The sequence below is a fragment of the Microcaecilia unicolor genome, chromosome 1 (assembly GCF_901765095.1).
Source record: "Microcaecilia unicolor chromosome 1, aMicUni1.1, whole genome shotgun sequence".
NCBI lineage: Eukaryota > Metazoa > Chordata > Amphibia > Gymnophiona > Siphonopidae > Microcaecilia > Microcaecilia unicolor.
The window spans coordinates 190885768-190912588 of NC_044031.1; the positions used below are offsets into that span (position 1 = coordinate 190885768).

General features: G+C 45.1%; 1 protein-coding gene across 1 annotated transcript; it reads left to right on the forward strand.

The window, feature by feature from the left end:
* Window positions 1-3201: 3201 nt before the first annotated feature.
* IGFBP1 (insulin like growth factor binding protein 1) lies at window positions 3202-25964 on the forward strand. The gene is made up of 4 exons (XM_030203343.1): window positions 3202-3694; window positions 15667-15845; window positions 18625-18753; window positions 24656-25964. Exons 1-4 carry the CDS (start codon window positions 3334-3336, stop codon window positions 24785-24787), a joined length of 801 nt encoding a protein of 266 aa, XP_030059203.1. The 5' UTR covers window positions 3202-3333; the 3' UTR covers window positions 24788-25964.
* The last annotated feature ends 857 nt before the right edge of the window (window positions 25965-26821 follow it).

The window sequence follows — 26821 nt, forward strand, 5'->3', positions numbered from 1 at the left end:
GGGCTGAAAACAATGGATCAAGAGCCTTCCCTAGTAGTGTCCTGCAGCTGACTAGATCTTCCACACTGATCCTCATCTGCTTTGTGTATGTTCCCAAAGGTTCCCACATTTCACTGCAGGCTTGGAGAGACAGCTCTTAAATGCAGGGCTTATGTTAGAATTCCTGGGGCCCTGGGAAGAAATTTGGGAGAAGACTCTCAAGCCCACTAGCAAGCTACGCTTCATTCAGCCTCAGGCAGGCATGGATCCCCCTATGGTAAGACAGCTCAGGGCAGTTGCCCTGGGAAAAAGGTAAAAAAACAGATACCCCGGATCTTCCAGATCGATCCAGGGGATCTGGTTTTTACCCAGACCCATCTGAAGCCCTTATAAGAGAAAACAATGCTGTATCCAGGTAGATACTGCTCTTCTTGGTGGGATGGAATGATGGATGCAGGGGAGTAGATCCCTTCTGGGGGGAAACCGTTCCTGAAGAAAACAGTGCTGGATTCGGGTGGATGCAGCCCTTCCCAGAGAAAACAGTGATGGACACAGGGGGATTTGGCCCTTCTAGGGGGAATAAATGCTGGATGTATGTGGCTGCAGCCCTTCTAAAGAGAATCAGTGCCCGGGAGGATGCACCTTTCTAAAGAGAATTGGTTCTAGATCCAGGAGGCAGCAGCCCTTCTAAAGATAATTAGTGCTGGCTCCAGGTTGACTGCAGCCCTACTTAGGGCCAGATGCACTAAACTTGATGAGCCAATAACGAGCCATTAACGAGCAAGCAGTAACCCCTGGCATGCACTAAAAACTTTTATCCCGACGACGGTAGCAGCTAACGAAAACGGAATGCAGATGAGCAAATCGTGTAGAAACCCTATTGTAATGACATGCACTAACCTTTACTGATTGCCTTAACGCTGGAAAATCTAATGAGAGGTCTGTACCTCTCGGGGCTGCGCGGGATTGGAAAAATTATTAAAATGTAAAAAAAAAAACAACAACCTGGAAGTCTCTGAGCCAATCCCAGCGCATTTAGCTGAGCTAAACACGCTGTGATTGGCTCAGAGACTTCTCAGCTGAGTGAAGCACGGGCAAAAAGGACGTTTTTGTTATTCCGGGGTTGAATGATGTCCAAAAACGAGCCTGCAGGATCGGAGCCTGTTTGATTTTTTTTAATAAAGCTTCGCTTTAAAAAAAAAGTCCATTTTGTGCGTCCTCCCCCCCCCCCCCCGCAATAATAAAAACGTCCTTTTTGCCCATGCTTCACTCAGCTGAGAGACCTGGAAGTAAGGGAGGGACATCCAAATAACTAGAGCTGTGGTGAGTGGTTAGAGCAGCGGTCTTGTAATCCTCAGGTGGCAGGTTCAAATCCCACTAATAGTTTTGTTAAAATTGGAGTTATTTATTATTTTCTCCCCGTTTTTATTTATTTATTTGAACATTTGTTATTCTGCCATTCATGAACCAACAACTTCCAAACTGCACTTGCTTGCTATGAGTGAAATTCAGTCAACACATTAGCAGAAGCAGCATCGGAGCCTGTGATTTTTTTTAATAAAGCTTTGCTTAAAAAAAAACGTCCATTTTGTGCGTCCTCCCCCGCAATAATAAAAACATATTATAAAGGCGTATTTGGCATGTGCAGAACAGCCAGCATAACGCTTTGCTGCTCTGCGCATGCTTGACCGGCCGATTCTTCGACTGTTTTAAGAAGGAATAGAGAATGCAAGTGAGCTACAACGAGTAGCTCATTTGCATTCCCTTTCCTTGATGCATAGCCGTTCCCTACCAATTCGCTATGGAATTCGGTACGGAATGGCTCTAACGACGACTTTAGTGCATCTTGGCCTGAGAGAAAAGAGTGCTGGATCCAGGTAGGGGCAGCCTTTCTAGGGTTTAATGAGTGTTGGATCCAGAGAGATAGAGCACTTCATTATTATTATTATTAACATTTGTATAGCGCTACCAGACGCACGCAGCGCTGAACACCTGACACAGAGAGACAGTCCCTGCTCGATAGAGCTTATGGGGGGGCATAAGTGTTTGATTCAGGTGGAAGCATCCTTTTTCACAGAAAACATTGCTGGATCCAGCTGGATGTAGCCCTTCAAAAGAAGACAGTGTCAGATCCTGGGGGATGCTGCCCTTCAGAGAGAAAATAGTGCAGTGCAGAAATGTTGGGGGTGAATGAGTGCTGGATCCAGGTATATAGAGCTCTTCTGGGGTGAATGAGTGGATGCAGCAATTTTGGGGGCAAATGAGTGTTGGATGGGGGGGGGCGATGCAGCTCTTCTCAGGGGGAAGGAGTGATGGATCCAGGGGGATGCAGCCCTTCTGGGGGGATAGAAAAGGGCTGGATTCAGGGGAATGCAGCCCTTCTGGGGGGGGGGGGGGGGGGGGGGGAGAATTGGATACAGGGAGATGCAACTCTTCTGTGAGAAAGCAGTGCTGGATCCAGAGGGATAGGACCCTTCTGGGGGAAATGAGTGCTGGATCCAGGGGGATACAGTCTTTCTGAGAGTGCTGGATCCAGGTGGTTCTAGCCCTTCAGAGAAGAGAGTTTTCTGGATTCAAGTGGATCCAGCCCTTATGAGAAGAATGTGTGCTGAATACAGCTCTTTAGAGGGTTATGAGTGCTGGAGGGGGAAATCCTTTTTGGAGAGGGATTTCTGCCCTCTAAACAAAATAGCGCTCTGTTTTTAAGATGGTACTCTGGAGATCCTGAAGATCTGGGTTTTACTCAGACCCCTTGCCCTGCTTTCATCCCTTCCCCACTAAAGCCAGTCATGCTGTAATGCAGATAGTTATTGAAGTCCTCAGAGGATTCTGACTCAAGTTCCAACAGTCCTTGGAAAGCTGGTGGGGGGGGGGGGGGGATCATCAGGTTTAGTGCAGCCGACAGCTGTCAGGTGCTCCCAAAGCAAACTGAGTTGTCAAGATATTTCACAAGAGACCAGCTAGACCCGGGGCTTCCCATTGAACGTGAAGTCAGTTCTGTGAAGTTTTTGTTTACACCTCATTTCCCGGCAGTTTCAGGGAAGGGGGTATCAGGGAAAAGTATCCTCACAGCTCTTTGTAAAAGGATGGGCGGGAAACGGGCGCCACCAAGTTGCAGACCACATTAGGTTTCCCACAAAACTTTTGGCTAGCTAATAGTTAACTTCCTGTCAACCATTAATGTCCCCTGCAGCCGGTTCTGTATAAAGGGCCCACACTGTCGAAGCACCGCAAGTTGCACAGAAGAAAAAGTTGTGTATCTAAAATCCAGTTTTCTCTCTCTGTCCTTCCTAGTCTATTTTTTTTCCACTTGTTTGTTCATTTAGCTTTGATTTTCTATCTTATTTATCGGTTATGTCCTGCATGCTGCTGCTTGCTCTTGTTGCTCCTGCACTCCTCCTGGTGAGAGTACCAGCCACCGACGCCTCCTCCGAGCCACTGCGTTGTGCGCCCTGCACCGAGGAACACCTGGCGCTATGCCCGGCTGTGGCAGAAGATTGTGCAGAGCTGGCACGTGAGCCTGGCTGCGGCTGCTGCCTGATGTGCGCGCTGCGTGAGGGCAGCTCATGTGGCGTTTACACCGCCCGCTGTGGCCAAGGGCTGGCCTGTCGCCCACGCCCCGGTGAGCTCCGCCCGCTGCACGCTCTCACCCGTGGACAGGGTGTTTGCATGGAAGCTGGCAAAGTGGAGGGAACGAGCACGGCAGAGGCTACAGGTAAGTTGCTCAGGTCACACGTGTAAACTACCTTAGATTCAATGTTTGCATCTTTGTGTATGCATATATGTGTTTGATTTTTAAATGTATATGTTCAGGTATCAATATATAGATATGTATATATCCAGATTCAGATGCAGCCTTGAGTTAGAGCTGATTATTGCCGACCACACAGTGAGAGCATAGAAGCCAGCTCGGTGGGTGCATGAGCACCCTCCAATATTGAGCAAAGTCAGGGTTACAGGTTGCCAAAACGTTTCCAGCCCAATTCATGCCAGCTGATTTTTAGCTTGAGCTAAAATGCTAGCACACCTTAGTAAAAGACCCCCCTATGTTACTCTGGCTAGACCAAGTTGGGCATAATATCCCAAAGAATTGTTTCTCTCTGATGCGTTTACATTAAAAGTTGACAATATTTCTAAGATACTTGTGGGCAGATGAACAGAAGCCCCACACTATTACAAATAGCACTTTAAAATAGCGCCAGAATAGCACGGGGCTATATCGTCCCTATGATCAACTCCCTAACCCCCCCCCCCCCCATACCCCAAAAATAAGGCCCTGGTGACCCAGTGGGCCGCAAACCTAAATACTCCCCACCTGGTGGTCTAGTGGCCTCCTCTCCCCCCATACCTTCATGGTGGAGGAGGGAGTAGCACACTCCTCCTCTTCAACGCTACCTTCAAAATGGCGGCACCCAGCCCTGCCGCATTCAGGGATGCGCTGGGTGGTACTTCCCTACCATATAAGGGAAAAACTCTGCTGAACCTCCAGCCCCCATGTCACTGGCTTGGGGTGGGGGAGGGGTCAGGGCTCCTGCAGGGATGCTCAGGTTCCAGTCCTGTTGCGGGAGATGGGGGAGTCTGCTAGCATTGCCGGACAGGGCTCCCCATTCCTCCCTAATGCTCCACAAACCCTAATGTCAGCTCTGAGCTAGCGTAGGGTTTGCTGCGGGAGCAGCGCCAATGTTTGGAGCACTGCCCACTGAGCATTGGGGAGGAATAGGTAATGCCCTGTTTAGCATGTATTTGCATTCTTATTGCATTCAGAGCACGTGCTCGCTGGCACTGATCTTCAGGCGGGAGCAAATGCGGGCGCCAGTATGACGCTATTAGCCTCTAGTGCCCGCATTTGCTTCTGATCATCGAGGCCTTGGGGCCCTGTTTACTAAGCTGCGCTAGAGGCACGGTAGTATTTTTAGCACACACTAAACATGTAGGTGTCCATAATATTCCTATGGGCACCTACATGGTTAGCGTGCACTAATTTTTAGCATGTGCTAAAAACACTAGTGCATCTTAGTAAACAGGGCCCTTGGTATTTATCTGGATAAATCTTTGTCCTTAAAGCCCCATATTGATACAGTTATTAAAGCTACTTGCTACAAATCACGACAAATTTGTTCTCTCTTCAGGGAAAAACATTTTTCAATCTTAGTCCAGGTGGTACTTCTTTCTAAATTAGGCTAGTGAAATGGTCTATTTTGTCTTCTTTTGGCCAATTTGATGTCTAGATTACAAGTGACTGTCTAATTTCCTCAATTTTTCAATAATTTTATTAAAAATGGGAGGAAAAGCCTCAACTGACTCCTTATTGGCTGCAGAGCCAAGCAATTCTGGGAGTTCATGCAACCATCGATGGCTGAAAAACCTCCCCCAAAATTTGTATGTATGTATATATATATATATATATATATATATATTGCAAAATTCAAATGAGCTCTTTACTTAGCTTTTAAAGATGACTCTTCATATCATCAAATCTCTCTTTTCACAAACTTTGTCAGGGCTCGTGGAACATAAACTTACTCCACTCTGTGGCTGTTACGAGCTCTGACGAAGTTTGCAAAACTTTGGCAACTGTCGGTACTCCTCTAAGAGTCAAAGCATTTTTAAAAGCTAAGTAAAGAGCTCATTTGAGTTTTGCATATACATGTATGAATAAAAGATTTTGGGGGAGGTTTTTAGCCAATGAGGACTGCATGAACTCCCGGAATTGCTTGGCTCTGTAGCAGTGGCGTAGCTAGGTGGGGCGCCAGGGGAGCAGCCGCTCCCCCAAACGGAGTTCTGCTGGCACCGGTGCCTATTTTTTTCTTGTTGTGTTGCACTGAAAATGTGCGCTGGCAGAAGTCCGCTCTCACTCCCCCTGCGCCGTCAACCTGGGTCAACCTGGCTCTGCTTCTGCTCTGTAGCTAATAATGAGGCTTTTCCTCCCATTTTTAATAAAATCATTAAGAAATTGAGAAAATTGATAAAATTAGATACATTTAACTAACTAACAAGGTGACGTACACTTATTTGAAGAGGATTATTTCAAAGTTGTGTATGATCTAAGTTATCCTTGTTAGTCCCTATTTACATTACAACTGATAAGGAACACTGTAGCTAAAACGGTTTTTGAACAAAAGAGGTCAGATCACATTGTGCCCACTGTGATAAAACGTCACCGGTTGCCCATTAAGGCCCGCATTATTTTCAGATTATCATGTTGGGTTTATAAGCACATGTCAAGAATACCTATTTTCCTTGTTTTCCTTCCCATTGTCTCTTTCTTCCTCATGAGCTAGATACTCTTGTCTTATTTATTTTCCATCTTTTGTTAGAGTTAAATACTAAATACATCTATCCACTTCAGTTCCTTACCAAGCACTCTCAGCTAGGTGTTCTCTGCCCGCTAAACTTAGGATGATTTCCCATTATTTGTTATTCCGTAAACAATTGAAGGCCTATTTGAAAAATGTCTTGATTAGGTTTGTATCTCATGTTGATTTTTCCTGAATTTTATATTCTCCGCTTTGATCCTGTATATGGGAGTTGGCGGACAATAAGCATCATTACAATTACTCATGTAGTAGAGCAAATACATGTGTATATTTTTGGAATCAACGCTTACAACAGCCATTCAGCTGGTGTAAATGCTCAGGCCTAGATAGCTAAAATCCATGCATAAATAACAGTACTCTATAATTTATGCATGCAACTGTGTGCTGTGTACTACCCCCATACCACCCATGTATACACGCCCTCAAACGATGTGCTACCGCATTCAGTTGCCATCCTATATAATAATTCTCACCTCCAACGTTCTGACTTGCTGCCTGGGACTGTGGCTCATTCCGAGTTGGTCTGCTAGGCTCCATAGATCAGGCTGACATCACTGTAGCCATTATGATATCAACTTCAGAACCCGGGGGTGGGGGGGGGAAGAAAAAACATGCCTCCCAGCTGATCCATGTCCAGAGGAGGGTCACTGGACATGGGTGGCTGGAGGGGAGGCAGGGGAGAGAGGGGGGGCAGGGGAGAGAGAAGGGTCGCTGGACATAGGTGGCTGAGGGGGGGCAGGGGGGGCGCTGGACATGGGTGGCTGCGGGGGGGCAGGGGAGAGGAGGGTCGCTGGACATGGGTGGCTGGAGGGGAGGCAGGGGAGAGAGGGGGGGCAGGGGAGAGAGAAGGGTCGCTGGACATAGGTGGCTGAGGGGGGCAGGGGGTCGCTGGACATGGGTGGCTGCGGGGGGGGCAGGGGAGAGGAGGGTTGCTGGACTTGGGTGGCTGGAGGGGGCAGGGAGAGAGGAGGGTCACTGGACATGGGTGGCTAGAGGGGGGCAGGGGAGAGAGGAGGGTCGCTGGACATGGGTGGCTGGAGGGGAGGCAGGGGAGAGAGGGGGGGCAGGGGGGAGAGAAGGGTCGCTGGACATAGGTGGCTGAGGGGGGGCAGGGGGTCGCTGGACATGGGTGGCTGCGGGGGGGGGGGCAGGGGAGAGAGGAGGGTCGCTGGACATGGGTGACTGGAGGGGGGTCAGGGGAGAGAGGAGGGTCGCTGGACATGGGTGGCTGCAGGGGGGCAGGAGGAGAGGAGGCTCGCTGGACACGGGTAGCTGCAGGGGAGCCGAGGAAAACCTTGCTAGCGCCCATTTCATTTGTGTCAGAAACGGGCCTTTTTTACTAGTTTTATATAATATCATGTAGTTGGAATATTAGCATTCACATGCATATATGAACATAATGATATTCTGGTCACTTACGTTCATAGGTGCCCCTTTACAGATTTATCCTCCTCATGTGCTCCTAAGGGGGAGTCTGTATTCAGTACAGGAAACGGTGCAAACATATCCTGAATACTGAGGGGCCCTTTTAATAAGCTGTGGTAAAAAAGCGGCCTTAGGGGCCCTTTTACAAAGGTGTGCTGAAAATGGCCTGCAGTAGTGTAGACGTGTGTTTTGGGCACGCACAGAATCATTTTTCAGCGCACCTGTAAAAAATGCCTTTTAAAAATTTTTGCCGAAAATGGACGTGCGGCAAAATGAAAATTGTCGCGCGCCCATTTTGGGTCTCACACCTTACCGCCAGCCATTGATCTAGCGGTAAGGTCTCGCGTGGTAACCGGGCGGTAATGGTCTACGCACATAAAATGCTGATTACCGACCGGGCGCCTGAAAATAAAAATATATGTAGTAGACGCACGTCAAAAAGGACATTACCGCAAGGGCCATGCAATAGCTGGGCGGTAACTCACAATTGACGCACATTGAGCACGTAAAGGCGCCTACGTGGCTTAGTAAAAGGGGCCCTTAGTGCATTGTCACATGGGTCTTTCCTGTGCACTAATGTCATTTTTATCACAGCAGTAACATGGCTGAATTTCATTTATGTGACTTAACGGCCATGCGCTTAACATTGCCATTAGCACACGAGTATTTACCGCCACCTGTGCTAATCAGTTAGCATATACTAATGTAGGTGTGCTAACCGATTAGCACTGAAACCCCACTCTCCAGTCCTCGACATGCCCCTCCACAAAAAAGTCTATTCTTTTGCGTTAAGTTTGTACATGCGCTAATGTCAAAAGTACAACAGGATGCCTGAGCGTGTCTGCGTTAAGCCCTTTTAAGTTGCGTTAGGCATGCTTTAATGCCTAATGCAGCTTAACAAAAGGATCCCCAAGTTATTTAAGGGGTCTTTTAACTAAGGTGAGGTGAAATCTGAGCTTAGTATGTTCTAATGCAGGACTTTCCTGCGTGCTAAGCCCAGATTTACTGTGGCATTTGTCAGACATTTTCTTTCTTTTCTTTTTTTTTTTTTCAGGTCATGCACTAGTGTTCCCATTAGCATGGGGCACCTGCAAAAACAATAACACAGGTTCACTTACTGCCTCATATTTAGGAGCTGCTAAGTGTTCCCACATTAACCCTGCATTAACCAGTTAGCATCCTTCCCGTCATGACCACTACCTTGTCACCTTGTCATCCTCAGACATTACCACTGCATGTTAAAGCTAAGCATTATCTCCCCAACTGTAGCTCTAGCGTAATACAAATAATTTTGCCCTTCCCTGTCTTATAACTGACAACGCATCTTTTTATTCTGCTGTAAATGCTTAGCATGACGAGATGATGTTTAACTAAAGCATGAATTCACAATGAGTCACTCTGAGAAGACGTGATTTCTATAAGCATATCTGACAAAGTGCCAACAAATACAAAAGAGGGGAAAAAATAAAGGTTTCAATCCTTCCTTCTAAACCACCCTGCACATAGCTTTAACAACTGGCTTAAGTACATGTGGGACACTGTATTCCGTTTCCAACTTTCTCTTACTTGGCCATTCAGTAAGATTTTACTTACCATGTGGCCATGTGGGGAGGGAGTACTTACCACTATCCATTGATGTGGCGGTAAGAGCTCCCATGCTAACCCAGCAGTAGCGCCGGACATGCCACATGCTGGGGGTGGCACTACCTCCGCACCCGCATTGGGTCTGCAGTAGCTCCAGATTGGCACATGGTAAGCTCACAGTGGGCTTACCTCCGCTTAACAAAAGGGCCCCTAGTATTTTTGTATCAGCTGGGCCATGAACTCAGAAGTAGCACAGGTCCCCTCCCAACGCGATCGACCCACTCACTGTTTACAGACCGCGGTATGCTTGCGTGATCTGTCACCTCGTTTGCTCACTTGTGTAAACAGTAACCCACTGCTCTCCTTTACGTTTCCCAAGCAGTAAATCGAACCAGATAAAATCTGTCATGTGACTATTGCCTTGCTGCTGCTGACAATTCATTATATTTCTCATCTCAAAAATACAAATCCTGGTTTGCTGATGCTGTGATATAATCCAGCGTGCTATTTGATCATGCACAGATGTATTTTATTTGTCTCTATTTGTGCACTGTGGTTTTCTGTTTGACATGGCAGCAGACAAAATGTGACCTTTAGCAACTCCATCAAGACTTTAGCAGCAAAGATTGCAGCATATGCCACCTCCAGAAACTGAGCTTATCCATTTTAAATTTGTTTTTTCCTACAAAAAATGTTCTGTTAATGGGTAAGGGTCTTAATATCATGAAGAGCTGCAGGAAGCAAGAGAGAGAGGGTGTGCTTAAGCCAGCACCCTTAGCAATTGCTGACTTTGTAATAAAGGATACAGCTCCGACCCCCCCCCCCCCCCCCAATAGCAAGGATCATCAGAGTTACTGTATTGATAGCATGGAGTGAGTTTGAGCAGTGTGCTGGGTGGACCATGTTGGTCTCTAATTGGCATCATTGGGTGAATCTCTTCATAAAGATACAGAATGTTACAATAATCTAAACGACTAAATATCACAAACTGTATGACCATTTTCAAGTCACTCCAAGACAGAATAGACTTCAAACGAGATAGCATACAACCCTGAATAAGCTCTTTGGGGTGGGGGCATCATCGTCATGTGAATGATCTTGTATAGTACTATGCCAATGGATAACAGTAGAAACAGTGTGCAAACTTGGGAACAACTACACAGAGACAGTGCGAAGATTTCTTTTTTTAAACCATGACTTTTATTGCTGGAGAGCTACATGAAATGAACATTGCAATAGTAGCGTCTTGGGATGCAGCACCCTGGACAAGGTTTGATTCTGGTTCCTCACCACCCTTTTGGGCTCCTTTGCTTGCAGACTCTCAGTCTGACTGGTAGGGACACAATAGCGTGGTGCCCTTGTTTGCACTCCCAGTGCAACATTCCAGCAGGTAGCAAGGAGGGGCTGCCATTGTTGGAAGTATAGGGCTTAGTGGGAACTTACAGTCCCAAAGCATATTCATTGGCACTCAATAGTTCGCAGCAGTGTTGTAGCTATGGGGGGAGCCATGGGGGCCTGGGCCCCTGGTTTGGCTGGCAAGGATCCCAACCCGTGCCAGCTGAAGCATTTGTCCAGCGCTGGTGAGGGGAAGAGCTGGGCAGGCAATGCAGTGGAGACCAGCTCTGGACAAATATTTTTCAGCTGCCCCTGCCAACCAAGGTATGTGAAGCGGCGGCGGCAGCAGCAAGGAGGCAGGTCAAAATATGTCGTCGTCCCCCAATTTTGGGCTCTGGACCTGGACCCCCCCCCCCCCCCAACACACACACACGTCAGGGTCTGGCTAATCCACTGGTTCACAGCAATTTCTCTTTTATCATATTAAGACAAAGCAAAGCCTGGAGGTCACTTTCCTGTGGGGTACTTAATCCCAGGAGACAATTAGCTCACTCCACACAAGTAGCCTTGCTAACTGTACTCTTCTGTTTGACTTTTTGTCCTGTTTCCCTTCACAAACAAATCTTATCGGGCCAGAGTAAACTTGAAACGTAGAAGCGCTCAGTTTATAACTTACTATTAGATCTGCAGTCAAGGATGAGTCAATCTTTCAAAGAAGCTTTCACTAGCTCACTTCCTGTAATTTTCTTTCTCCTGTGAGGGGAAAAGGGCAGCTGTGTTTTATCCAGTCTGCCTTTTAACTACAGATGCTTTTTATTGACCAAGCCCGCCATCCAAAGGGCTGCGCTACGGCTTTCTAGTTCATGACAGACCAAGAGCTACAGTTCAGCATTGTCAATCATGTGACATCTATAACATTTGTTTTTAAAGCCACAGCCCATAGGTAACCTTAAGAACTGTGAGGCCTCGCATCTGCAGCTTGACTTTTAAGTTATCCACAGGAGATCCCTTGAGTGGAAACAGAACTGCTTTTCTTCCATGAATATAGTAGAATAGTAGGCAGCAGTCCATGTGAGGTCATCAAATTACGTTTTTGGGTTTTTCTTTTCCCCCTTCTTGTACTTCTAATGGGGAGGGGCCGTTTGTAGCACAAACAGGTGCTGGCAGTCTGTTTTACAGCAAAAAAGATGGGCTTTTCTAATGCAAAGATTCCCGTAAGGAAGCCTGATTTCCAAGATATCTACAGTGAGTACTCATTTACAGCCACTGAGTCCAAGAACCAGGTTCAATTCCACATTTAGGTTATAGCTTTAATGCTTAGGCGCTGGGATCTCTGTTAACTGCACCATCCATCCAGGAGCCTAGATTGATTTTTGAGCTGACAAGATCATAGAACCTAACATAAAATGACCTGCTGTCTTGTCTGCAAAGTTGTCAGTAGTTCATATAGCAGGCAGTCATGACCCCACTGGCCACTGAAGTGTAAAGGATTTGGAACAGAAGATGATATCTTATTATATGATAATCATTACATTTTATGTACTCAATTACATAGTAACATAGTAGATGACGGCAGAAAAAGACCTGCACGGTCCATCTAGTCTGCCCACGATAAACTCATATGTGTATACCTTACCTTGATTTGTACCTGTCTTTTTCAGGGCACAGACCGTATAAGTCTGCCCAGCAGTATTTCCCGCCTCCCAACCACCAGTCCCGCCTCCCATCACCTGCTCTGGCACAGACCCCGTATAAGTCTGCCCTCCCCTATCCTAGCCTTTCAACCACCAACCCCTCTTCCCCCCGCCACCCAATTTCAGCTAAGCTTCTGTGGATCCATTTTGTACACTGTGTAGAATGGTAGATACTGTGATACAGAAGTTATTGTAAATAAATAAACTTATTTACACCTGAAAACTGCCTTTTCCTGCATTTTTGAATAGTACCATAAAACTAAGAAAGGTGGTCACTTTTATTTCAGTGGAACAATACTAGCTCGACAGGAGGGCATCATGGTCAAAAGAGGCATCAGTGCAAGGTCTACAGTCGGGTTTTCTTTTTTTTTTTTGGAACTTTTGTCTTTTCACTTCAGTCTCTGACTTTGGAGCCTTTCCTCTAGTGAGCATTCTTTTCTGCTCCTCAGATTTCAACTGCTAAGATCTAGTTACTCAGCATCCTGCTTTTCCTTAATCTGGCCACAGTGGGGAAAAGGTCCATTCTATCAATGAATTTCTTCCATCTTGAGCAGGAGTTCTTAGCCCAGTCCTTGGGACATGCTCAGCCAGTCAGGTTTTCAGGACATCCACAATGAATATGCATGAGATAAATTTTTTTTTGTTACATTTGTACCCCGCGCTTTCCCACTCATAGCAGGCTCAATGCGGCTCCAAGAAAACACAAGGGCAAACGGTCTGCAAGCTCCAAGATGGAAAACAAAAGAAGCAGATCGCAAAAATAAAACAGTAATTTATTATTAAAACCTGAAGTTATATATACATAAATAGCCCGACACAGGCCGTGTTTCGCCCGACAGGGCTGCTTCAGGGGCTATACTACAATCCTTTACTCACAAGTTTAATTGATAATATTGGATACTAGTAAAAAAGGCCCGTTTCTGACACAAATGAAACGGGCGCTAGCAAGGTTTTCCTCGGAGTGTGTATGTTTGGGAGAGTGTATGTGAGAGTGACTGTTTGAGAGTCAGAGTGAAAGTGTGAGTGTGTGTGCGTGAGAGAGAGAGTGAGTCTGGGTGTGAGTGTGTTTGTGCGAGTGTGTGTGTGAGCCGTGCCCTCCCAATCCATGCCCATCTGTCCCCTGCCCCCTCCATTCATCTTTTTCCAGCAATTCCCCTCTTTCCCTGAGCCCTGCCCTCCCAATCCATGGCCATCCATGCTCCTCTGTCACCTGTCCCCTCCATTCATCCCTATCCAGCAATTCCCCTTTCTCCCTGCCCTGAAATCCATATCCATCCATGCCCATCTGTCCCCTCCGTTCATCCCTATCCAGCAATTCCCCTCTCTCCCTGAGCCCTGCCCTCCCAATCCATGCCCATCCATGCTCCTCTGTCACCTGCCCCGTCCATTCATCCCTATCCAGCAATTCCCCTCTCTCCCTGAGCTCTGCCCTGCAATCCATATCCATCCATGCTCCTCTGTCACCTGCCCCCTCCATTCATCCCTATCCAGCATTTCCCCTCTCTCCCTGAGCCCTGCCCTGCAATCCATATCCATCCATGCCCATCTGTCCCCTCCATTCATCCCTATCCAGCAATTCCCCTCTCCCTGAGCCCTGCCCTCCCAATACATGGCCATCCATGCTCCTCTGTCACTTGCCCCCTCCATTCATCCCTATCCAGCAATTCCCCTCTCTCCCTGAGCCCTGCTGTGCAATCCATATCCATCCATGCCCATCTGTCCCCTCCATTCATCCCTATCCAGCAATTCCCCTCTCCCTGAGCCCTGCCCTCCCAATCCATGCCCTTCCATGCTCCTCTGTCACCTGCCCCCTCCATTCATCCCTTTTCAGCAATTCCCCTCTCTCCCTGAGGCCTGCCCTCCCAATCCATGTCCATCCATGCTCCTCTGTCCCCTGTCGCCTCCATTCATTCTTTTCCTGCAAGTCCCCTCTCTCCCTTCCATGACCCCCCCTCGCATCCATGCTCCTCTCTCTCCCATGTCCCAGCCTGGCCCGCCCTCTTCTCCCCCCCTTCGCATCCTTGCCCTCCCCCTTCGCATCCATGCTGTCGTTTCTCCCCTGCCCTCCCGCTCCCATTGTTCTTCTTTACTGCCCATCCTCTTCTCTTTCCCTTTTTTTTTTTTTCTTCTTCTTTTTAAATTTACCTCCGTGGCGGTTCCGGCAGCGCAGCGTCAGGGAAGGAGGCGGCGTTCCCGACGTCTAGCCTTTCCTTCGCTGTGTTCCGCCTTCTTCTGACGTCATCTTTGACGTCAGAAGAAGGTGGATCTCAGCGAAGAGAAGGCTGGAGACGTCGGGAGCACCGCCTCCTTCCCTGACGCTGCGCTGCCGGATTTGTTTGTTCTTGTTTCCGCTCCGCCCTCGACGTCATGACGTTTGACGCGAGGGCGGGGCAGAGACGGCTGGGTGGCTTCACACCACGAACGCCACGAACCCTTCAGGGAGTGTTTTAGTGACTTCAGAACGTTGTCCTCATTAGAACGTTCACGGTGCGTTTTATTATATTAGATGTGCTGAGATGAACTGAAATTTCATACATTTGAACCTCTACTGAAACAACCCCTAATGCAGACAGATTGCTGAAACACAGCTGTGTCAGGTCTTTCAATAAATGTGCTTCTCTGTATCAATTTCTTGATGTCCATCGTGCTTTCTTTTGCTGTGCCTTGTTCACTGTGCTTATGGTTCCCTCTCTGTTGTTGATTTGCACCTAACTTGCACAGCATGCAAATATAAGAGGGCATGTATACGTGGGTGGAGCATGGGCAGGGCTCCCAGTTACACATGTAACTTACAGAATACTGTCAGAGAAGCACGTCCCTGCTGCATTTACGCATCTGTGGTTACCCAAAATCTATGGCTGGTGTAACTGCAATCATGTAAATGATGGGCTTGCCGATACCAGGTTCCACTAACTAGTACTGTATAAGGGAAATGGGACTTGATATACTGCCTTTCTGAGGTTTTTGCAACTACATTCAAAGCAGTTTACATATATTCAGGTACTTATTTTGTACCAAGGGCAATGGAGGGTTAAGTGACTTGCCCAGAGTCAGCTGCAGTGGGAATTGAACTCAGTTCCCCAGGATCAAAGTCCACAGCACTAATCACTAGGCTACTCCTCCACTCCATTCCAACAAAACCTGGGTGTCTAGGTACCATTAAATAGGCTCCCACTGTGTGTCCTCAGGGCACCCAGTTGCAAAATAGCCCCCCCCCCCCAACTGCTTAATGCACTTTAGTAAAAGGGCCCCTATGAAAGACGGGGACATATGATGGACAAAGAGGGGGAAACACATACATACATTTTCAGCTGTGTTCTTTCTAATTTCAGATACAAAGGACCCTTTGGGACATGAAAATACAGCACCAGAAAGCACAGAGATCTCACTCAACTACCGACTAATGTTTCCCGGTACCTTGGACAGGCTGGATCCTTGGAATACCATCAGTGCTTACGAACAAATGAAAGCAAAGAGACTCTTTGAGTTAAAGCGATTGAAGAATCTACAGGTGAGAGCTGGGCAAGTCTTTTGGAACGTCTGTCCAGGAATATGTTTTAATTCACATACCAGCTGTGGGGCTCCTCTCAAGATCTCCATTATTTCACCCCAGAGCTTGGGAGAGGAAACTTGTCAGTCAGGATTCAGGTAGTGTTATCATTAGTATCTTTGAGTTCAAAAAAGAAAAATAAACTTCTAACGTCACACTTTGCAGTTTAATAGTAAAGACCTCAGCGGTGCCACCGTCTTCTAACTCTAAGATTTGCGCCCCCACCTTTTCATTGGTCAAACCAAAAATTGCATAATTTAGCATTGCTTTAGCAAGTTTTAAATAATTAGTAGTTTCTTTCCCTAGCCATTGTGGATACTTTAAAAAAAAGCTAAGTACTTGAAGCTTTTGAAAGCTACTAATTATTTATAACTTGTTAAAACAATGCTAAATTTAGCAATTTCTGGTATGGCCGATGAGGAGGTGGGGGCATAAATCTTAGAGCTAGAAGTCGGTCTGAGCTCTAAGTGGCACCACTGAGGTCTTTACCATTAAATTATGAATTCTGACAACAAAAGTTTACTTTTCTTTTTTGAACTCAAGGTTTTGAATATACTGTTATGTTGCATTATTGAGTTCTAAAAATCTTCTGGCCTGGTTTATTTGGATCCTTGACTACTTGTAATCTAGAGTTGTGTTTTCTGGCGTGAACATGCGGCATGGAAGACTGCCAGAATTTTGAATTAACAGATGGAAGTTTTCATTTTCACGAGACAGCATTTATGAGCGAGCTACTCAGGGTCATCCATGATGATTAAGACTGGAAGACTTGGTCATATCCCTAAGCCCCTTATATATTCGAGGTGTTCCCTGTTTATGACAAAAATAAATGTACATGAAGACAGCTATTACAAACAGAACCTCTCACTGCAAAACTGTTAACCAGCAGTGACCGTTCTAGTGCTTCATGCTGTGGCATTCAAAAAGGCACAAAATGAAGTCTTTCAGCCAATGTTTGCATAATAGTTTGAAGAAAACTGAAGCTAGTATTGCTTCTATGGTGAAATAAGAGACCTCGCTATCTGTGTAAATAGACCTTGATACTGCTGCACAGTGTGTGCAGTCTTTTTTGACAGCCAAAAGAGGGCACCAGAGACTGGAAAGAAGATAAAATAAGTTGGCCCTGTTCTTAAGTCACTCGCCTGGAGCAGAGTTAAGGGGTCAATGCAGAAAACTACTGAGAGCCTAACTGTACAGTTACCACAGTTTTACGAGCACATTAGCGGCCACCCAATGCAGGAAGGGATTGTTAACTTGTGCGGAAGAAATGGCCACTCATTTCATTGAAGTAATTTGTGCAATGCAGGGAAGGAAAACGGTGGCTTTTGATGCATGCACAATGCAAACAAATTTTCGTCAGGTCCAGGGCAGCATAGAAGAGATGCCAGTTTTTGACATATAACTGCCAGTTTTGTCTTTTTTTTTTTTTTTTTGCAACTGGAAAGAAGTGCCTGCAAGCTTAAAAGACCAAAGGGAGGTAATCGATCACGTGTGCGTGTCCAAACAAATGTGTGAGAACACATCAACTGCGTTCTTCTACGCATAAAGATCAGCCTCGCAAACATTTTATGTACAAAAAGGTTTTGTGAGGTTAATACTTATGAGTGGAAGAACAGGTGCCGACGTGTGCCCGCACTTTTGTTGCTGTTTGGACATGCGCACAAGAAGCCACACTTACTGCAAAATTCTTGTGTACAAGTGCCTGGCTGGTGTCCCCTGATTAACATACAAGTTCTGTGCATTTTTAATTTGCATATCATTAGGTTCCTGCATGGCACAGAATTAAGGCGCCCTTTTACTAAAGGGCGGTAGGACTACCACATGGGTAGCACACGGGAAAACAGCACTATCGCAAGGTGTGTCCATGAATTCAGCGGTAGGACTGCGTTCAACGTGTGTCATTTCCCATACCCAAAAAATACATTTTCTAGAACGGGGGGGGGGGGGGGGCAGTAATTGGCAGCACATGGCTGTTGTTGCATGCCACCCGATTACCGCATGAGCCCTTACCACCTACTAAATAGGAGGCAGTAAAGGCTCAGGCAATCAATGACCGAACATCAATGTTCTTATTTGCGCACGGCCATTTATTGCCTTCACTGAAAACAAGGGTTTTTACATTCAAGGTAAAAAGTGGCTGGACCATGCAGGAAACCAACATGCTAAAACTACTGTCGGCCACTTTTTAGCACAGCTTAGTAAAAAGACCCCAAAGTTTGCGTTAGACGCCATACGCTCAGCCATTCACGTGCAGCTCTAGCGCAAGCTTTTCTGTATCAGCCTCCAAGAGTAAAAAGCAAAGGGGATTTGGACCCATGAGGGCAGCTTGTATGGCTTCAACTGTGGTTTCATCATGCATCTAAGCACTTCCTGGCCTAAGAAACATGTAATGTTTTTGTAGGATTAAAAGAACAAGACTGTAGTTTTGGTTTTAAATAGGAAGAAGTAAGATGCATGGAATTTGCAGTAGGCGCCTGGCACCTCAGTAAATAGGAAGTCAGCAGTGGACAGAAAAGTTGAATCCCGCTAAACCAAATGAAGATTAGCTGGAATCATAAATGCATTTTCTGTCCTGGAGATCTTGAGTCTCTTGCCATATCCGTGGAAAATAAATCCCTATTGAATAACCCATAGACAGGGGATGGCTTTTGCATTATCGATTAAGGTGTTCTATGCAGTACATGGTTGTTTTGTTGGTCATTTTTAATAAGAATTTTCATCTGTCCTTTTTCTCCTCCAGGGCCCGTGCCAGAAAGAACTTTATAGAGCAATGGATAAATTAGCTAAGCTTCAGCAAATAACAGGTGACGAGACATATCGGTTTCACCTCCCTAACTGCAACAGAAATGGATTTTATCACAGCAAGCAGGTAAAGTGTACGCTTATTATAATTATTATTATTATTTACAAGTTATATTTATCTAGAAAATGATTAAGCTCGATTGACCAATGAACAAGGCAGCTAGGAAAACAGTTGTTGATTAGACTGAGTTTATTTTATAGCAAACTCTACAATTTCCAGAATCATTTTGTATTGTTGCAATGAAATTATGGAATTTTGGAGCACATGAAGAGTGGCTTTAATAAACGTGTGGTAAATGCCAACAGCTGACCTACATGACCTCCAGCATCTGTTCCCAGGGTTCCCTCACACTTTTGTAAATCTCTGATTGGTTTTTCACTTCAGCTTGGGTTCTTTTTTTTCGGTCTCCCTTTTCACCACCTCTTTCACAGCCCCCACCTACCACCACCACCACCATCACCATTCCTTTTCCGAAGCGTAAAAGCTGTTTCACTGCTGTTTTGAGTTGAAGCACTCCTTGCCTGGTTTATATCATCTTGCCATTTAGGGTCCCCTGTGCTTTCTCCACATCTGTAGACCTCTTTCAATTCTCTCACTGTTTTGTCTCCAGCACCTCCTCCAGGAGACCATTCTAGACACCCACCATCCTGATGTGGCTTCAGACTACCTCCTTGTTGCTGCATACCATGTCCCTTAGTTCTACAGCTTCCTTTCCTTTGAAAAGGGTTTGTGGATTAATACTTTCAGGTGTTTGAACATCTGCATCTTATCTCTCCGTTCCTCCACTCCTCCAGGGTAGATATATACCAGACTTGAGGACCTAAGTATGTCTTCTGGTGCAGGTCCTATACCATTCTGGTCTCTTTCCTCTGGGCCTCCTCTAGCCTCTTTATATCCGTACCGAGCTAAGACCTCCAAAACTGAACATAGTATCATCACATCCAGTTTTCTACTGGTTCTCACCCTCTCTGTGCAGCATAAGAGTCCTCTGACTCTGGCCATTGCCTTGCAACACTATTTACGTACCTACTTACCTTAAACTCCATCATCTCAAGCTTTCTCTCTCTCTCTCTCTCTCCTGGTCATGCACATCAGCCTCTTCCCTCCCCCCCCCCCCCCCCCCAACACCAATTTAAAACAGCTTCTTTTAGATTACCACATTATTCTGCACTTTTTCACATTAAACCAGTCTTCTGGCATTCGTAGATCAGTTCTCATGTTGTTTAGTTACTCAGAGGTGTCTGCTCTGTTTAATATCTTTGTGTCATTTGCAGACCTTTCCTTCTAACCCTTCAGAAACGTTGCTCACAAAGATACCAAACAGCATCGGTCCCAGGAGTGATCCTTGAGTCACTCTACTGTGCGCCTTTCTCTCCTCTGAATGAATTCCATTTAACACTACCCTCTGTCTTCAGTCAGCCTGACAATTTCTAATCTAGTTCACTATCTTTCAGACCCACCTCCCTCCCCCCTCCAGCCTGTTCAGTTTATTCACAAGCCTCCCATAAGGCACGATATCAAAGGCTTTGCAAAAATCCATCACATCTTGTACATGCCTTCAATCGAATTCTCTAGTTTCTCCCAGGGTAGTGAAACACCTTTTTGGCTGGAGGGGACCAAACAAGCACATTTCTGGCGCTGCCCCCAGCTGTGTTGGGCAAAATATCGGTTAGGCCATGGCTCTAGTGGCCTGCCTTATTCCGTGCCTATGAGTCACCCAGTTGAATAAATCATTCATAACTGCTTGGCACAATCTGCCTACAGTTAAACCATATTACACTGCATCTTGCAACTCATTGTATTCTAGAAAGTTTGCTGGACTATAGTAACACATCCATTATTTTAGAAAGTGCAAGGATTTCAAAACGAAATGTCTTTCCATTGGAAGTGGGTAAAATAGTTGTGCTGTTCCTTTTACATGATCCTCTTAAGCACTCAGCATGGGTCCCAGGGTGGCCTTGGCTGAGTATGACTGCAGTGTTGGTGCTTCATGGAGGAGAAGTTAGAAATGTGGTGCCACAACCTACATCATAAGCAGGAGGAAGATGCAGAGCCAAAAAGTAGCAGCTCTGAGAGCAATGCTGGAGCAAAGATGCCCTCTGGTGGCCGTCTGACATCTCTACAGCTTATTTCAGCCCTCATGGTGGCCAATCTGATAACTGGTGATTAAGGAGGCAATTCTATAACAGGGCACTTACATTTATACTCTCATTATCCCCCAAGTTCTATAAATGGCACCCAAATTTAGGTGCACAAATGGGCATGCTGATATAGAATAGGACCAGTTATGCATGTAACATAATTAATTGGCACTAAATTGGCAAATAATTGGTGATGAATACGAGTAATTGGTATTAATGAACACTAATTTGCCATTGCGCATGTAACAGACTTACACTCCTATTCTATAAACAGCGCACCTAACTTCTCTTGCACACAAATGCAAAGGGGGAGTTAAAGGGTAGGGGGATGGGCACGTCAGGGATGGTCTGACTAGTCTTATGTACACTTTATTATAGAGTAGTTGTATTTATGTGCCCAGCTGCTGCATTTAGGCACCACCATTTACACCAGCCATAGACGTGGCATAAGTGGTCAAGCCTGACGTTTGGTTAATAAATATAGCAGATTGGGCATGCAAGTCTGCCGTTATAAAATTCTATCTTAGCAGCGACCAGTTTTCGGTGCATAACTTTTAGTGACCAATATAGAACTTACTCCTATTTGCATAAATATACAGAATACTGAGATTAGCATGCACATAGGCCTGCCCTTACAGAATAGTGCTTAGGGGGAATATTGACACTTATGTGCATAAGTTGCATAGCGCCTAAATGCAAGAGGGCATACACAGAAGCGAGGTTGCCACTTCCACATACACTTTAGAGAATACTAGAAGTTATGCATGCCCTTTCTACAGTTACACCAAGTCTATGGCACCTAGATTTTAGGTACTTTGATATGAGTTTATACTAGTATTCTATAATGGCATCTGGATCTGGACACCCAGATGCCATTACATTACTACTACTACTAATCATTTCTATAGCGCTCCTAGACATATGCAGTGCTGAACACATTATGGGCCAGATTCTATATCATGCAAATTTTGGAATGCACTTTTCCCTTCCAATAGCCACACCCCCTTTTTAACTGCACACATTAGAATTTAGGTGCAGTTTATTACAGAATATGCGTAACGAGTTGTGCACATAAATTATTATTGCTTGTTAAGTGCTGTTATCAATGCTAATTAGCTCGTTAAACCAATTAAGTTGCACATGTTGTTACAGAATACGCCTGGATTTTGGCACAGATCTCTAGGCGCGCTATATAGAATCTGGGGGTATATGCATGTACTCTTTCTGACCTTAGAGGGCTCACAATCTAAGTTTTTGTACCTGGGGCAATAGAGGGTTAAGTGACTTGCCCAAGGTCACAAGGAGTTACAGTGGGAATCAAACCGAGGTTACCAGATCAAAGCCCACTGCATTAACCATTGGGCTACTCCTCTACTCAAAATTAATAGTTACAGTGGGATTAGAACCTGTGTTCTTTGGTTTACAGTCCACTGCACTAACCAGTAGGTTGCCACCATGCAGCATTAGGGCACCTAAACGGAGGTGCCCACTTATAAAATTACCCCCTTAAACCTGTTCACATAATCTCTTGCACATTGGCCCTACCAGAGAAGTCATGAACTGATTCCAACAGAAATGGATTTTATTATCCTGAATTTCCTTTCAGACACAGAGTATGTGTTGATCAGACTTGTACATTGCTAAATTACGTCCATAGAGATTTTGAGGTCCTGGGGTTGGTGGTTCCCGTTACCTGTTTTTGAAAATGAGTGTTGCCTTTTCTCTGATACCTTAGCATGTCTTTCATGCTGAGCAACCAGTCTTCCTTTCCTAGTGGTGTTCGTGTAAGTTCATAAGTGTTCTGGCTCAGTGGCACTTTTCCAAATTGGGGGTAGATATCACCATGCATTTTATCATTACTAACTTGTGGCTCAGTTCTGTACCATTAGGAAAAATAAATTGCTACTTTAATTGTTTTTCATAGTTTGAGTGAATGAAAAAGAAGAGTCAGAGGGCCTTATTCAAGAAAGCTTTTCCCCATTATCCTCCAGATTATATATATGGCACCCAAAATTGGGCACTGATATTTGGCCATAGATCCAAGATGTGCACCCAACTGAACTGGCTAACAAGCCAAATAGTGCCAATAATTGGGTGCTAATTGGAACCAATTTGAATTTGAACGCACATTTTGCTACGTGCTATTCTATAATAATGTGCACCCAAATCCCATAGCGGGTAACCCAAAAGGGGGTGTGACCATTGGAGGGGCATGGGCAGAATGGAGTTACCGCATGGCTACCGTGTGGCTCTTGCGGTAATTTCAGTTTTGCCATGCAGCAGATACGCACAGCCATAAGTACATAAGTAGTGCCATACTGGGAAAGACCAAAGGTCCATCTAGCCCAGCATCCTGTCACCGACAGTGGCCAATCCAGGTCAAGGGCACCTGGCACGCTCCCCAAACGTAAAAACATTCCAGACAAGTTATACCTAAAAATGCGGAATTTTTCCAAGTCCATTTAATAGCGGTCTATGGACTTGTCCTTTAGGAATCTATCTAACCCCTTTTTAAACTCCGTCAAGCTAACCGCCCGTACCACGTTCTCCGGCAACGAATTCCAGAGTCTAATTACACGTTGGGTGAAGAAAAATTTTCTCCGATTCATTTTAAATTTACCACACTGTAGCTTCAACTCATGCCCTCTAGTCCTAGTATTTTTGGATAGCGTGAACAGTCGCTTCACATCCACCCGATCCATTCCACTCATTATTTTATACACTTCTATCATATCTCCCCTCAGCCGTCTCTTCTCCAAGCTGAAAAGCCCTAGCCTTCTCAGCCTCTCTTCATAGGAAAGTCGTCCCATCCCCACTATCATTTTCGTCGCCCTTCGCTGTACCTTTTCCAATTCTACTATATCTTTTTTGAGATACGGAGACCAGTACTGAACACAAAAAAATAATTTTTTTTCAGCCGAGCGTATCGGACGCTTGCCAAGTGGCATTTGGCGCGCGTAGGTTATTATCGCCCGGTTACCACGTGAGACTTTACCACTAGGTCAATTGCTAGTGGTAAGGTCTCAGACTCAAAATGGACGTGTGGCAATTTTGATTTTGCTGCACGTCCATTTTTGGCAAAAATTTTACAAAGGGCTTTTTTACAGGCGCACTGAAAAATGGAATGGCGTGCACCCAAAACCCGCACCTACACTACCGCAAGCCATTTTCAGTGCACCTTAGTAAAAGGACCCCCTTAATTTACTCGCTTGAAAACAAATGTTTTAAATAGACTTCAGTGTGGGAGCTAAGTGAACAGTGGGTTCAAATGTCGCTTAGACCATTCCCAATGTCGTCACTGGTCCATACTTATTTAATGCTATCAATTTTTAGCGTGTATGTCCTATGCTTTAAACTTTTATGAATGTTTAAACTTGTAATTCTATAAGATCTTACTTAGCTTATCAGCAAATGGTGTCGGCTCTGAGGGTTCTTCAATCCAACATGGCACATGTTTCGCCTTCAAGCGGCTTTTTCAAGGATAGCCCCCCTCTTTATCAATGTCTGTCTTACATGCCAATTACTCTACTCCAAGTCGTCAAGTAAATAAGCTGCATTAGAGAATGGCACCCCTATGCCACAGGGGAGCCCAAGCTCAAGGAGGTATAGCCTGCAGGCAGGATTTGGGGCCCCCCCCTCTCCAGTTTCTGTCCTGGGCCCCTGAATGTCTAACACCAGTCCTGGCCCAAACTTGAGTACATATGGGTTCTTAAGTATGCAGCTGATCTGATCCAGGCAAATGCAAAAATGTGTCCCTGTCTCATATGCAGTAACATACATATTCCCTTTCTCCCTATTCACAGTTTGTTTTGTCTCTTTTAATTAAGTGTGAAGCATCCTTAGATGGAGAGCGTGGCCGATGCTGGTGTGTATATCCATTAAATGGCAAAAGGATCCCTGGATCACCTGAGCTAAGAGGAGACATTGATTGTCAGCAGTATCTGACTGCGCAGGAATAAGATAGCGAGAGAGGTCATATAGGGGAGAAAAACACATGAACTGCTCAAGCAAACAGATATGTACACTGTCTAATAATGTAATATTGAGGAACTATTTATTTTACAGTAAATATATTTTCTTTTTCTTTGGTGTGTGCTAGAACTTGTGTATTATTATATTTTCTACATATAATATACCTTTATATGTAAATACTTAATTTAAAGTGTCTAAAACCTATACGTATGTTTTGTTATTTTTAGACAGTGATATGTCTACATACATTTCAGTAAAGCACTCAGTGAAACTTCGTTTTAAGCTTATGTATTTATGGTTTGTGGATGTAATGAGAAATCATTTTGAAATAGATCTGATTTTAAAGTCTCAACATGTTAGAAACCATATTTCCACAGTTTTTTTTTATTATTATTTGTATATTGTAGTTACCTTCATGCCTCCCTTCCAAGTGTTAATCTGTTTCTTTATGAAAGACCCTCTACATTTTTAGATTCTGCAGTAGAAGCCTAGGAAGGAAACACTAGCGAGATAACCCAAGGACCAGTGCAGTTTGTCAAGAGTCTTCTTGGGCTCTGCACTGGTCCTTGGTTATCTCTGCTGTGTTTTGCTTTTGCTTCCCATCCATGGAGATCGATTTTTCTTTTGTTTTTCTTCCTGATAGTTTCCAGGTGGACCAAGTGCCCTGGCTATAGAAAAGTAACAACACCTTACAGAAACTGGGTGATATTTTTGATCATCCCAGCGTGTGGCAGTACGTTCCAATTTCTGCAACCAACAAATCTTTAAACAAAAGGAAGAACAAATGTTTTCTTGAAGGTCTCGCTTGCTTCGTAGGCTTTTCTGCTCCCTTTAAGCTTTGCATATTAAAACTAGTTTATTGTACCCCTTCCAACCACTTAGATTGAGTAAATGGTGCTCAAAATTTGGTTCAAAAAAAATCGGTACTGAACGGTATTGCTCTGGGATTGGTGCTCGAGCTACCAGGATCAGCACTCAACTTTGAGCACAAGGATGTACGCCAACTGAAACCAGTTGTAACTCCTGGCGCATAAGTTAGGCCCAGATCCCCAGTATTCTGTAATATTGTGCAAATCTTTAGTGAATGTGCCTGACCTGCCCATGCCCCTCCCATGGCCACACCCCCTTTTGAGTTACACGCTAAAAGATTTGCACGCAGCTCTTTACAGAATAGCACATAGCAAGATGCGTGTGCAAACCCAAATTGTTGCCAATTAGTTCCAGTAATTGATAGCACCCAATTAGCACTAATTGGCTTGTTAGCCAATTTAGTTGCACGCGTAAATATCTGCACCATTTATAGAATCTGGGGAAATATATATATGCAGGGAATTTTCACTTTTTTCCTTTTGATTTTTTGTATCGTATCAAGCATACGATACAAGCATCTAGCTGTTATTAAAGAAAATTATTAAACAATCCGATATATCTCATATAGACAAATACATAAAACAAGTTGCATTACCACAAATTAAAACCTCTGCTACCTCTGTGCTGTTTTGCTTTCAGATACTAAGGGGCCCTTTTACTAAGCATCTACGCACGCCCACCATGCACCAATTTGGAGTTACCACCTGGCTACCGCGTGGCTCTTGTGGTAATTTCATTTTTGGCGCGCATCTGATACGTGCGTCTGAAAAATAAGTTTTATTTTCTGGTGCACGTCCACTACGCATTCCAAGTGGCATTTAACACTTGTAGGTCATTACCGCCCGGTTAACGCATGAGACCTTACCGCTAGGTCAATGGCTGGCAGTAAGGTCTGAGACCCAAATTGGACGTGCGCCAATTTTTATTTTGCCGCGCACATCCATTTTTGTCAAAAATGTTTAAAAAGGCATTTTTTGCAGCCGCGCTGAAAAATGGATCTGTGTGCGCCCAAAACATGTGCCTACACTACCGCAGATCATTTTTCAGCGCACCTTAGTAAAAGGAACCCTAATATTTTTGTCACGGATCGTTACAGTTGCGTACTGCCATTGAGCAAGTGTAATAACAGGCCTCCCCTCCCCACCCTCAGA

Coding starts and splice junctions, on each gene's coding strand:
- IGFBP1 (XM_030203343.1), top strand. CDS start 3,334: ATGTCCTGCATGCTGCTGCTTGCTCTTGTTGCTCCTGCACTCCTCCTG. Junction 3,695..15,666: donor GAGCACGGCAGAGGCTACAG/GTAAGTTGCTCA, acceptor TTCTAATTTCAG/ATACAAAGGACCCTTTGGGA. Junction 15,846..18,624: donor AGCGATTGAAGAATCTACAG/GTGAGAGCTGGG, acceptor TTTCTCCTCCAG/GGCCCGTGCCAGAAAGAACT.